The sequence below is a fragment of the Otolemur garnettii genome, unplaced genomic scaffold (assembly GCF_000181295.1).
Source record: "Otolemur garnettii isolate 467f Iridium unplaced genomic scaffold, OtoGar3 scaffold00013, whole genome shotgun sequence".
NCBI classification, from domain to species: Eukaryota; Metazoa; Chordata; class Mammalia; order Primates; family Galagidae; genus Otolemur; species Otolemur garnettii.
In genome coordinates, this window is record NW_003852408.1 from 2,242,837 (window position 1) to 2,256,578 (window position 13,742).

The 13,742-nt window shown below is 55.3% G+C and overlaps 1 protein-coding gene across 1 annotated transcript; it reads right to left on the minus strand.

The window, feature by feature from the left end:
• Positions 1–327: 327 nt before the first annotated feature.
• On the minus strand, positions 328–3,768 carry B3GNT7 (UDP-GlcNAc:betaGal beta-1,3-N-acetylglucosaminyltransferase 7). The gene is made up of 2 exons (XM_003784871.1): positions 3,576–3,768; positions 328–1,561 (listed from the first exon to the last, which is right to left on the minus strand). Exons 1-2 carry the CDS (start codon positions 3,584–3,586, stop codon positions 376–378), a joined length of 1,197 nt encoding a protein of 398 aa, XP_003784919.1. The 5' UTR covers positions 3,587–3,768; the 3' UTR covers positions 328–375.
• Positions 3,769–13,742: the final 9,974 nt, after the last annotated feature.

A 13,742-nucleotide genomic window follows, 5' to 3' on the forward strand; every position in this document is an offset into this window, starting at 1 on the left:
AGCAAGGGCAGCCCCAGATGCCTGGAGCCAGACCTAGCTCTGGTACCTGAGCACAGGATTCCTTCAGAGGGCACCAGGCCTCAGCCTGGGTCAGAGGCCCAGGTCAGGAAGGCTGCAGGGCCTGTGTCCTTGCTCCTTGGGGGACTTCCAGTCTGGTAGCTCCAACTGTCCCCGGGCCTTATTTTCTGGGAATTATCTGCACAGGGAGACCCCTCTTTGGCTACCTGCACCCCACCACACCCAGTGGCATGTAGGGCCCACCCTTCCACCTCCCTGAAGGGACCAAGGGATCTACCTAGGCACTGCGGCTCCAGCCTCAATACCTTGGGGACTCAGAAGAGTGAGCCCTGGCCTGTCCTGGTGGCCTGGCTGGGGTCAGAGCACCTGGAGCTTGCGGGAACAGGTAAGGTTGCCATGCACCAGACCCCACATGGCCAGCAGCTCGGGAGGCATCAGCTTGTGCACAACTAGCATGGAGCGGTAAAAGCACGGCTCCTTGTTCATGCGGCTATTGCGGTTTCGAGAGATGCCAAAAGTCTTGAAGCCCTCGTGGGCTGTGGGCCTCACTCCCAGCACCTCTAGGCACATGCCTAGGAAGACGTCATCGATGGGGTAGAGTTCTACTGTGTCACAGGCATGGTGTAGGCGCCGGGCCAGACCACCAGCCATGAGGAAGCCACCTCCACCAGCATATGGTGGGTAGCTGGCCTTGCTGTACAGGGCTGTGGGGATGTAGTACTTGTTATCCTTCCTGCGGATGGGCCGTGCGTGCTGCAGGACATCACCCACGAACAGGTCCTCCTGTGGCCTCCGGTCAGCCAGAAATTCAAGCAGGTTGGTGGGGTTGACAAAGACATCATCATCACCTTTGAAGACGAAGGGCACATTGGGGCAGTAGATGTCAAGCCACTTGAGGAAATGGATCTCCTTGAGGGTCAAGTTGAAGAAAGTGTCGAGAAAGTCCCACTGCAGGATATCGCTGTAGAGGCGGTCCTCGTAGGCTAGCAGCTGCTGGTAGTGGGTCCGCTCCTCCTGCTTGGAGGCCGTGCCCAACAGGAACAGCGTGCGCACAGCACCGTGGCCCTTGCCTGCTGACTCCTGCTCACGGCCCCAGGTCTGGCGGATGGCCTCGCGGCGGTCATGTTGTGTGATGACCGACTTGATAACCACCAGCAGGTAGACGTCATCTCTGCACTTCTCTGGGTGGTTCAGGAGCATGGGGAAGTATCGGCAGTGGCGATACAAGAGAAACTGCCGAAACTGAGGCTCCAGGCCCTGGAACCAGGGCTGGTGGGTCACGTTGATATTGGCTGAGCAGTTAGTGGTGGTCACGTCCCAAGCCTGGGGACCCAGTGAGGCTGTGGGGGTGGGGGTGTCCACATCCTTCTTATTCTTCCAGAAGTTGTTGGAGTTCACCAATTGTCCACTGTCCTTCTCTAGCCCCAGGGTGGGTAGCGTGTGCTCCTGCAGAAACGGACTGGGAGTCAGACTGCGCTGGAATACTGTCACAGCCACAAGCAGGACCAGGGCAAGGCACACACTCCTGTAGATGGTTTTCTTCCTATGGGGCGGGGGAAAGAACAGATGAGAGGATGAGCCCAGGACTCTTCTGGCCACCTTCTGCAGAGGCTGGGTGGTCCCAGAAGAGCAAGAGGAACTTGGTCACAGACTCAAGTCCCAGAGCCCTTGAGTGGCCAGACAGGGTCCTGCTTCCCCTCCCACCCTGACCCCTTCTCAAGGATCACTGTGGAATCAGCCTCTGCCACTTACATTTTAAATGACTTAAGCCGGGTCTCAACCTCTCCAAGCTGTGATTTCTTCCCTCAAGTAAAGCCAAAACATAGCACTGGAATGCTATATAAAGCACCACTCAGGCAGTGGGCACTGTCACCTCACCCTCAGTACCTCAGGCAGATACCTCTGCCCTGCTCCCTGCCCTGGCACCCCACTGGCTTTCCATCCCTGCACAACCTCAGTAATTATAGGCAGTGGTATCATTAGGTGACTGAACCTGGGTCACTGGGCGGGGCAGAGGTGGTGCTTTGCCCTCTCTGCAGCCACAAGTTGGGGAGAAACTGGAGCCTAGGACTGTCCTCCTCCCTCCCCTCGCTCCCCTCCCACCCTGGGACCCAACAAGCGGCCCTGTGGTTGACAGAGGCCTAAAAATGGAGTAAGCACACACCAGATGACTACTGCCCCCTATCTGCACCTTAACTTCCTCCACCCACTTAACATCCCACCAGGAGACATCAAGTCCCAGTCCACTGCCCCAGGAGGAGACACATTCAGAGTCCCACTCCCAGGGACCCTCCTGGCCCAGGTATCCACAACACACTCATTTCTGAAGCAGAAATTAGAGCTCTTTGCCAGGAGAAGTGCCACCCCAGCCCTCCCATAACAGGTCTCCTCTCCTCTGCTCACCCTGTGGGGGATGCCTAAGTCTCCCCATGTGGAGACAGGGGACTGAGAGCTGACAGAAAAGGGCAAGTCAGCTGAGTGGCCCTGGAGGGCTGAGGGCCAAGGGTTGGCCTAGTAGGATGGCCCTGACCTCCAAGCCAGGAAGCACAGGGTGTCAGGGAGAGAGAAAGGGAGCTAGGGTAGACTCCTGGGCGGCCTGGGGGTGGGGGGGTCGGTCCAGGCAACCAGGTTGAATGAAGGCTGAGTCCCTAGTGTCATTTTTCCACTAAAAGTCCCAAGGTATCCAGGCTTGGGGCTCAAGAAAGAAAGGGTCCGCTCGGCGCCTGTGGCTCAAGTGGCTAAGGCACCAGCCACTTACACCTAAGGTGGCGGGTTCGAATCCAGCCCCGACCCGCCAAACAACAATGACGGCTGCAACCAAAAAATAGCCGGGCGTTGTGGCAGGCGCCTGTGGTCCCAGCTACTTGGGAGGCTGAGGCAGGAGACTCGCTTGAGCCCAGGAGTTGGAGGTTGCTGTGAGCTGTGAAGCCACAGCACTCTACCCAGGGGGATAGCTTGAGGCTCTGTCTCAAAAAAAAAAAAAAAGAAAGAAAGAAAGAAAGGGTCACCTCAGGTGCAGTCTGGGGGTGTGACCTCAGGCCCGACCCTCCTGGGGAGGGGAGCTCAATACTCAGGCTCCAGCCCTCCAGTCCTGGGGGGTCCGGAGAAGTCCTCCGCCCCAGTTCGGGAGGCCGGGCGGGCAGGTCGGGGGGTGCTCCCAGGGGCTAGCCCCTCGGCAGCCCGCACGTCCACCTGCGCCCGCCCACCCATCTGTAAGAGAAACCCCGGCAGGGGGTCTAGGGGCCCTGTTGGGCGGTGGCCAGAACCTCGGAGAAGGAGAACCCCGGGGAAGAGTAGAGGGTCGCCGGGAAACAGAAGGCCTCTGGGAGTCCCCGAACTCGGCCAGAATGGGGATGGGACACGGCTGCCTCCGAGACTTCGAGTCCCAGCCGCCGCCGGGGTCCTGGAGCGGGATCTGGGAAGCTTGAGACCGAGCCCAGCCCGCCGCCCGCCCGCGCGCGTTCGGGCATCTCCTGCCGCCGCCGCGCGAGCCCGCCCAGCCCCGGGAAACTGAGGCCGGCCCGGCGCCCCCGGCCGCGCCGCGGCCCCCTACTCACCACAGAGACATGGCGGCCCGGGCCGCACGGCGGAGCGGGGCGCGCGGCTCGCAGCTCTGGGCGCCGCGGCTCTGGACGGCCGGCTGGCGGCTGGTGGGGGCAGAGGCCGGGCCGCGCCCCCGCGGCTACTTTCCTCCTCCCGGCGGCGGGGGGAGGGGCGGCAGGGGCGGCGGCGGCCCAGGTGCCTTAACCCCTTCGGCGCCCTCGGCCCTCCCCGCTGCCGACGGCCGGGAACCACCCCATTTCTCCGAGGCGGAACCCGAGGCTCTGCTGGCTCGCGGAGCCAGAACGCGAGGTGCGGACGCGGCACCTTGGAGACCTCGAGGTTCACGTCCTCCCCCCGGAACGCCTGTCCCCATCCCCGTGGAACCTTCTCCGGGGATCGGCCCCTCTTGAACGGCGCGGAGCCCGAACACCGTTCATTTCCCCTCTGGCCAGGTTCTGACTTCTAGGGGGCTGTGGACAGAGCGTCCCCACCGGTGACTTCCTCCACTCTGAAGGCTTCCACACCAGCAGCCTGTTTGCCCCAGCCCAATCTCCTTTCTTTTCATCCACCAAAAAACATTTCATTCAAAGCCCTTTGTGTCCCCAAGTCTTTATTAATGTATGGGGTGCCAGGTTCACCTACTGTGTGTGTGGGGTGCACCTAGACATCGAACATGGAGGGGACATTCGGCTCAAGCAGAGTCCCATCTAAGTGACTTTGCGAGTCTCCAGCAAGTAAAAAGCCTTTGCCCTATTTGCTGTCATTCAGATTGTTCTGGTCTTGTTGCATGTTGAAATCTCAGGGCTGAGCACCCAGTAAGACCTAAAAAATGCCCATAGAATTGGGTGTGCTAGCTCACACCTGTAATCCTAGCATTCTGGGAGGTCCAGGGGGGAGTATCGCTTGAGCTCAGGAGTTCAAGACCAGCCTGAGCAACAGAGAGACCCTGTCTCTACTAAAAATAGAAAAATTGGCAGGGCGCCTGTAGCTCAGTGGCTAGGGTACCAGCCACATACACTGGAGCTGGTAGGTTTGAACCCAGGCCAGGCCTGCCAGACAACAATGACAACTGCAACCAAAAAATAGCTGGGCATTGTGATGGGCACCTGTAGTCCCAGCTGCTTGGGAGCCTGAGGCAAGAGAATCACTTAAGCCCAAGAGTTTGAGGTTGTGAGTTGTGATGCCACAGCACTCTACCAAGGGCGACATAGTGAGACTCTGTCTCAAAAAAAAATTAATTTAATAAAAGAAATAAAAATAGAAAAACTAGCTGGCCACTTGTAGTCCCACCTACTTGGGAGGCTGAGACAGGAGGATTGATCAAACCCAGTAGTTAGAAGTTGCTGTAAGCTAGCCTGATGCCATAGCACTCTAGTCTAGGCAACAGAATGCTAGCTGGCTTTAAAAAAAAGTGCCCAGAAAGCTGAAACGGAAGCATCTTATGGTCCAATCATAACAGCTAACCATTGACTGAGTGGTTACAGTATGCCCAGCCTTGTTCTAGGCCCGTGCATGAATGACTCACTTAATCCTAGAGGCATGTACTATTATTATTCCTACCTTACAAAGGAGGAAATGGGGTGCAGACAGGGGACAGCCCACTGAGCTTAGTGAGCAGCTGGCCCCTAGTTGGAAGCAAATCCAGGAGGCCTGCCTGGGGTGAGAGTGGGCCCTGAGCCCTTCCTCAAGCCCTTTCCCAGGTACAGCAGCGACAGGGACTCCCTTTCCTGCCCAGGGGCACACAAGGTGGCCCTAGTAGGTCCTATAACCCTGATGCTGGGGTGAGAAGCTCCTTCAGACCATTCTGTAAGGCTTAAAGTCCCTCTGAAGGGGAAGGAAAAACTTAAGGTGCAATAGAATGTTCTGGGATGTTGTAAGCACCAATTACAGAATGTGATTCAGAGAATTCCTGAGCTGAACCCTGGGGACAGAGCCCTTTGCAGTGGCCCTCCTAAAGTCCCAGAGCAGGTAAGGGACTTGCTGGCCTAGCTGCCTGCCACTGAGGGCCATCCACACCCCCTGAGGTGCCTATGGCCCCTTTCTTCCCAGATCAACCCTGGACACTCATTCCCACAGAGCACCTTCACTCCACTGCCCAGGCTTCTGGGTTGTCCCCTTTTATCCTGCAAGTATGGCCTTGAGGAAGGGCTGTGGAGACTCTCCTGGCTTTGCACAAGGGATCCTTCAGAGAAGATCCCACCTGGCCTCACCACTGACCTTTGACCTGAGTCCTGTGGGGTCTTCTTAGGCGCCCATTGAGGGGCAGACACAGGGAAGGGGTTTTGTCCCTGGGAAGGGGTTTTGAGTCTGTGTTTAGGGTTGGACCTGGGCGCTGCATTTCCTGGATGTCACTAGGGGCAGGTGGTTTATCCCCTTGAGACCTCAGTTTCCTGCCAGCCCAGGGTCATGTGAGATGACGCATATGAAGCACGTACACCAGTGTCCCCTTCCCACTGAGCATCATCGGCAGCTGCTAGTGATGTTATGATCAGTATTTGCCTTATTCACAAGGCCCCAGAACTACAATGCTCAAGGAGGCAGTAATGGAGGGGAGTTGCCCAAGGTCAGTGGAGTGGTTTACCAGTGGACTCTGGTCAATTCAGATGAACAGGTTGTCATCACAGAATCATTTGATCTGTGCTAGGTGGAACTCAGAATGGGAAAATGAATGACGAGTTCCCATGGTGGGGTGGGGGTGGGGAGTGTGGGAGCCTGGCCAGACTCTGGCTGGCAGAGTAACCCTGCCTACCCCCCAATCCAGCTGGCGCCACCTGTCCCAGCCCTGAGGGCAGAGCCCAGCAGATTCCTGGGGAGGTTGATCAGGCCTTCAGCAGGAAGACAGGTCAGTGCTGGAATCTGCCCCCTGCTCTGACTGCAGGCAGAGCCCAGAGGTGGATGGAAGTCACAGATCCAGAAGGAGGCTGGGGGTGTGGGGAAGAGAAGGATGAGCTAGCTGAGTAGTCTGAGGGAGGTGGGTTTTGTGTCCTTGTCACAAGGTTACTGTCTGGGTGCTTCGGGTTGCCGCTCTGGAAGAGGGAGCTTAGTGAGCTGAGATGTGGGAGGATCCAAAGAAGTGCCCCCTTCCCCCACCTCATCCCTGCCCTGCCCCCTTAACCCTGCAGAATCGCCCTATTGGTGACCACAGCCCAGGCTTTTGCCAGGGACAAGAGCTTGCAGAGACCTGGGTTGGCTTGGAGTGAGAAGTCCTCTGACCAGCCAGAGGATGCACTGGGACAAGGTGGGGGCTGACTTGGCCCAGAGGACCCTTGAAAGCAGATAATGAGGAAGCTTGAGCATCTGGCAGAGAGGTAGAAAGTCAGTGGGCTATAATCACTTCAGCACATCCTGTGACGTTATGCTCTGTGAGCGTGTGCATTAATTTTAGTGTCTGAAAGACCTTGAGCAGAAGCCTACACTCCAGGGGCAGCCACAGCCAATGCTTCAAATGTGGCTATCTACACTCACAGCAGGGAATCTGTGAATTAGCACTGAAGCATCAGAAATCATTGTCTTTAGTGGAAGGAGTGTCCCTGGAGATATGAGCCTGGCAAGAAACACTGCAAGTCCCCTCTGTTTATGCCTGAATGAGTCCAGCAACCTAGCAGGGTACCCCTGGGTCTAGAACTTTCTTTCTCTGGGTGGCCATGGGCCCTCCCACATAATGATTTCACCAGAGTGGATGGTCAGTATGTCCTTGAATTTACGCTGAGAGATTTCTTGAAAGGGCAGAGTGGGGTGGGTCTTCCCTGGGCTCGTGGCCTGGGGGGAATGTCTGTTTTTGTACTTTGTGCTAAAAGCCATCTTCAGTGGGGTAGAGACTTGACTTCATTGTAACATATACCTGATGAGAAAGTGTGGGGGTAAGACCTACTGTTTTCAACTGCCTCTCGCCCTCAGAGGCCACCAACATTCACTACAGAGAACTCATCCCATCTTGTAGGGCAGTGTTGAGGAGGCCTGGAGGCTCCCCAAAGCTTCTGAGTTAAGGACCACCGCACAGACCAGTGCTGGGGCAGGACCTGGGTCTGGAGCCAGGGAAATGGAATGGAGGATGAAGAGAGGGGAACACATTTCCCTGTAGGATGGGACCTCCCTTTCAAGGGTGGGAAGAGGAGGAGGAAGCAGGTTGGAGCCAGCAGGAGATGAGGGATGGGAGAGTCTAGGAGGAAGAAGACAACCATGTCTTCCAAGCCTGGGTGGTTGGCCGGATGTGATGGCTCACATCTGTAGTCCTGGAACTCTGGGAGGCTGAGGCAGATGGATTGTCTGAGCTCACAGGTTTGAGATGAGCCTGAGCAAGAACAGGACCCTGTCTTGTTGGGCATTATGGTGGGTGCCTATAGTCCCAGCTACTTGGGAAGCTGAGGCAAGAGGATCTCTAAAGCCCAAGAGTTTGAGGTTGCTGTGAGCTATGATGCCACAGCACTCTACCAAGGGTGACAAAATGAGACTCTGTCTCAAAAACAAACAAACAAACTGGTGGTCTGGTTTGGAGTGTGGGAAATCCCCTCAACCAAGAGAAGACTAGGCACAAAAGAAGCACAGATCACAAGGATCTGAGCTGAAAATGGGAGGAAGTTTAAAAAAGTCCCACATAGGATCCTTCCAGAAGCAAGCATCCTAGTACAGGAGGAACCTGGGTCGCCCTCTGTGGCCCAGTGCTGCCGAATAAAGCATCAAGCAAGAAGACAGCATTGCCACACCTGTGCAGGTGTTCAAGATGCCGATTCCAGGGCCTGCCTGCAGAGAGGCTGATGGAGCCCAGGAGACTGTATTCTCCCAAAGGTTCTCACTCTTTCCCCATGAGTGTGTGTGTGGGGGAAGAAGAGATGGGGAAGCAGATCTGGAGGAAATTGGGGCCAGAGAAGAGGAGAGTTGAGGAAGTTCAACTTTCCCACTGAAGTAGGTGACAGTTGAGGAAGCAGAAGTGGGTTTAGGAACATGAGAAGAGTGCGGGAGGTGTCACGGACTCCTTGTGGGATCTGAGAAAGCTGACAGGGGGTGGGACGGGACAATGAGGCATGTAGAAGGCCAGGCATGGGTGGATCTGGCACCCTGGAAACCCAGGTGAATGGCTCAGGCAGGAGTGGCCCAAGACTCTTCTGGTTGCAAGTTACAGCAATCTGACTCAAAATAGCTTGAACAAAAGACATTTGTTAGCTCATATAGCCACAGGACACCCCTGCCCCAGTCTGCCCATCCCTGACTCTTTCCTGTGGTCCACAGGCTTCTTCCATGTGGTGCAGGAGATAACTGGGCACAATGGCCTCAAACTCCTGGGCTTAAGCGATTTTTCTGCCTCAGCCTCCGAGTAGCTGGGACTACAGGTGCTTGCCACAACACTCAGCTATTTTTTGGTGGTAATTGTCATTGTTTGGCAGGCCTGGATTGAATTCGAACCCACCAGCTCTGATGTATATGGCTGATACCTTAGCCTCTTAAGCTACAGGTGCCACCCTCTTTTTTTGTTTTTTTGTAAGGAGACAGAGTCTCACTCTCCTACCCTGGGTAGAGTGCCATGGCTTCATAGCTCACAGCAACCTCAAACTCTTGGGCTCAAGCAATCTCTTGCCTTAGTTTCCAAGTAGCTGGGGCTACGGGTGCTCACTACAATGCCTAGCTAGTTTTTTCTATTTTTAGTAGAGACAGGGTCTTACTTTTGCTTAGGCTGGTTTCTTTTTTTTTCTGAGACAGAGCCTCAAGCTGTCCCCCTGGGTAGAGTGCTATGGCATCACAGCTCATAGCAACCTCCAAGTCTTGGGCTCAAGCGAGTCTCCTGCCTCTGCCTCTCAAGTAGCTGAGACCACAGGCTCCTGCCACAACGCCCGGCTATTTTTTGGTTGCAGCCATCATTGTTGTTTGGTGGGCCTGGGCTGAAATAGAACCCGCCACCTTAGGTGTATGTGGCTGGTGCCTTAGCCACTTGAGCCACAGGCGCCAAGCCTAGGCTGGTTTCAAACTCCTGAGCTCAGGCAATTCACCTGCCTTAGCCTCCCAGAGTGTTAGGATTATAGGCATGAGCCATCACACCCCGCCTGACCATCCCTTCTTTCCCCTGGGGTGGGAAGAGCCCTCAGGCTTGCTAGCAGAGGGTGGGCACTGTTCCTTCTGGGCTGGGCAGTTCTCTGACCCCTTTCCTGTCCCTGGGAACCAGCTAGCTAATCTGGGGGCAGCTGAGGCCACTCATAGCTTTGTGAGTCTTGGAGCCAGGCAGGAGGGGGTGGTGCTGGGCAGCCAGTGTTCAAAGAGGCTGAGGAGCCCAGCAGAGAGGGCTGGAAGGAGGGGCCAGTGCTCCCCGGTGGTGTGACCTGGACACAAGTGGCTAGGTTGCACCCCACACTCACACAGACATACACATATATATAGTCAAACACTCACATGCAAACATACAGAATCACAGAGGCACACATGTAGTCCACACACACCCAGGGACATACAACACACACACCACCTGTACATAGAGGTTAGATATACAGACACATATGGTAGCATGCACCGAGACACGTGACCTCATCCATGCACACTCACATGGGTACATTGGCAAAAGCCTGCAGACTCACACAGCCAGGCACACACACACACACATACCACACACACACACACACACATACCTGATCCTTTTCCCAGGTGGGAGGGGCTTATCTCAACCAGCTCATCTGCTGCCAGTGAAACCCCAGCTGGCAGGCCCTTGGGAGTGAGCTCAGGACCAGGCAAGTCCCTCTTACAGCCATGAGCAGCCTTTTTTGATCCTTCCCAGGCCCTGAAGTCTGTAACCCCTCAACCCTGCCCACAGCCACAGAACCATCACCCCCTCACCAGCAATCTTGGCTGTCTCCCCTTCACCTCCATCCCAGCTTCCTTCTAAGATGTGCTTCCCCCACTCTTCTGTCTGCACTGAGTGAACACCTGCTCATCTTTTAAAACCCATCTCAAATGGCTCCTCCATTTGAGGGGTAGGGTCTTTCCTCCATGGCTGGCATCAGTCCTGTCTGTCCCTCCTCCACCTGCCCCGCACACTGGGCACAACTGAGAGCAGGGACAGGGCTTCCCGTTTCCTGGGTGGCAGCACGACAGTGGCACTGAGGCCCTCCAGCTGAACTACTGAGGGAATGAATTGTCATCATTAGCTTCCTGGAGGAAACCCTGGCAGGGAGGAGGGGCAGTCTTGCTTCGGCCATATTGGGAGGATGACAGGGTGTGCCCGCCCCAGGCAGCCTTGGGCAGCCCGAGTAGGTCTGCAAAGCCCCAGCCCCACGGTTCAAACTCACACTGCCATACATTGAAGCGAGGGTGAGCACTGTGCCCCTCATCCTGGACAGCTGGGCCCAGGCTGCACCCTCCCTCCAGGCCACCAATGACTCACATCCCGCCCGCCAGGCGGCCCGCACGGGTACACACAGCCTCCTTTCAGCCCCTTGGCCTCAAACACTAGCCTAGTCTTTCCTCTCTGGCACCTCCCCTCCCTGGTAAGCCGCCTACCCTCCCAGGCTGGCCAGGCTAAGGCCGCTTGGAGCCCTCCTTCCTCTCCAGAGCACAGGGCTCCCTGTCTCTCATCACCAGGCTCCTGTCCAAGCCAATCCTGAATGGCTGCCTTTTCATGGACCAGACCCTGCCCAGGTGCACTCTGGGCAGCTCTGCTGCCACTATGCTCACTGAATAGCTCTCTGCCCATGGTCTTGCTGCCTGGAGAGTGAATCCACTGAGTGTGGGCTAGAGAGCAGGAGGAACTCAGGAGTAATTCCCGGAAGTCCACCCTAGGTCCTGGTCAAAGGTGTGCTCACACACATCCCCCTCACATATGCTGCTTTCCCAGTGACCCAAACTCGCCTGGCCAGACACAAGTTATTATTAGCCCCATTTTACAGCAGAGACAACTAAGGCTCAGAGAAACAGAGAAAGGTCAGCTGGCCAGAGGGTGGTGGGCTGGGACCTGGCATCCTAGAAATGGGATTTTTTTTTTCTTTTGAGACAGAGTCTCATTTTGTTACCCTCAGTAGAGTGCCATAGCATTATAGCTCACAGCAACCTCAAACTCTTGGGTTCAAGTGTTTCTTTTGCCTCAGCCTCCCAAGTAGCTAGGACTATAGGTGGCCACCACAACACCTGACTATTTCTAGAGAGGGGTTCTAAATCTTGCGCAGGCTGGTCTCCAACTCCTGAGCTCAGGCAATCCACCTGCCTTGGCTTCCCAGAGTGCTAGGATTACAGGTGTGAGCCACCATGCCCAACCTAGACTGGGATTAATAATGAGGTCTTGTGGGTACCTGTAGCAACAGGCCCCATAGGTGAATTCACATGGGGGTATTACAAATGATGACCGCAACATCAGTTCTGGGTTTTATACCCAGCACCCCTCCCCTTCTTTTAGTGGAGACCTCACTAGCCTCTGGGGTGGCCTGTCATCCAGGCTGGGCCACTCAGAGGAACTTACACCCCCTCCTGCACCAAAGACATGGGCCTATGGCCTGACTCAGGCCAGTCAGGGCCTTTCCTAGGGATTTTCTTTTTTTTTTTTTCTGAGACAGAGCCTCAAGCTATCTCCCTGGGTAGAGTGCTGTGTCATCACAGCTCACAGCAACCTCCAACTCCTGGGCTCAAGCGAGTCTCCTGCCTCAGCCTCCCAAGTAGCTGGGACCACAGGTGCCTGCCACAGCACCTGGCTATTTTTTGGTTGCAGCTGTCATTGTTGTTTGGCGGGCCCGGGCTGGATTCAAACCTGCCACCTTAGGTGTAAGTGGCTGGTGCCTTAGCCACTTGAGCCACAGGCGCCGAGCCTTTCCTGGGGATTTTCAAAGGGGACTGGTCTCTGACCAGTTGGGGGTGCTACCGAATGTATTAGGGAAATGCTTTGCCACATGCACCCTGGGGCCCTACACTGCAGGAGGGGAGAATAAAACAAAAACAGTAAAAAGCAAAACAGAAAAATAGGAATCTGAACAGGGCTGGAATCCTGGTTTCAGAAGCCCTGCAGTAGGCACATTAATGTCCTTTCCTCAAAGGTGTGCACTCTCATCCCTGGAACCTCAGGGCAGAAGTGCCTTTGCCCATGTAATTCAGGTTACAATGACACTGGAAACGTTGAAACTGGAAGATGATTCTGAATTGAAATGGGTGCAATCTAATCACATGAGCCCTGAAAGGCAAGGAACTTTCTCTGGCTGAAGGCAGAAGATATGCTCCCAAAGAGAAAGCCAGAGAGATCCTGGGCATGACAGGGCTTTGGCCACCTTTATTGGTTCCGAAATGTAGAGAGCTAAGGGCAACCCTCAGCTGACACCAGCAAGGAAACAGACACCTTAGTCCTTCAACCTCAAGGAACTGCATTCTGCAAGCACGTGGAAGAGCCTGGGACGAGGGTCTCCCTGGGACTCCCAGTATGGGCCCATCTGGCTGACACCTGATAAAATCCTGAGCAGAGAATAAGCCAAGCCGACCCAGATTTCCTACCTGCAGAAACTGTAAGATGGGGCGGTGCCTGTAGCTCAGTGAGTAGGGCACTGTCCCCATATACTGAGGGTGGCGGGTCCATACCTAGCCCTGGCCAAACTGTAACAAAAAAAAATAGCCGGGCATTGTGGCAGGTGCCTGTGGTCCCAGCTACTTGGGAGGCAGGGACAAGAGAATCACCTAAGCCCAAGAGCTGGGGGTTGCTATGAGCTGTGATGCTACAGCATTCTACTGAGGGAGACAAAGTAAGACTCCGCCTCTAAAAAAAAAGACACTGTATGATGATAAATGTGTGCTGTTTTCAGCCACTGTGTTTGTGGCAATTTGTTACAGCAACACCAGGAGGCTAACAGCTAACATAGACTCAGGAACTGGTGCCACCTGTCTCCCCTGGTTTGGTTCCAGGAGTCAATAATTTTTCATTTGTGGTTTTTGTCAACAACTAAAGATTCCAGAGTGATGCTGTTATTGTGATCAGTCTCCTTCTCTGTCTCCCACAAACAGCCTGGCCTCATGGCTGGGGACGGGACAGGGGCACCCAGCACTGGAGGCAGCTCTTTGTCCAGCTACCACCACATAGGCCTGAGCAGAGCAAAGGCTGTGGAGGGGGATAAGCCCTCTTGGAGCCATTGAAGGTTTGAGGTGGTTCTTCCAGAAGGCCCAGATCTGCCCCTTCTTCACCACAATGGATATGCCCTCACCTCCCCCCGGCAAGTCTGAGGTCACTGGGGGAG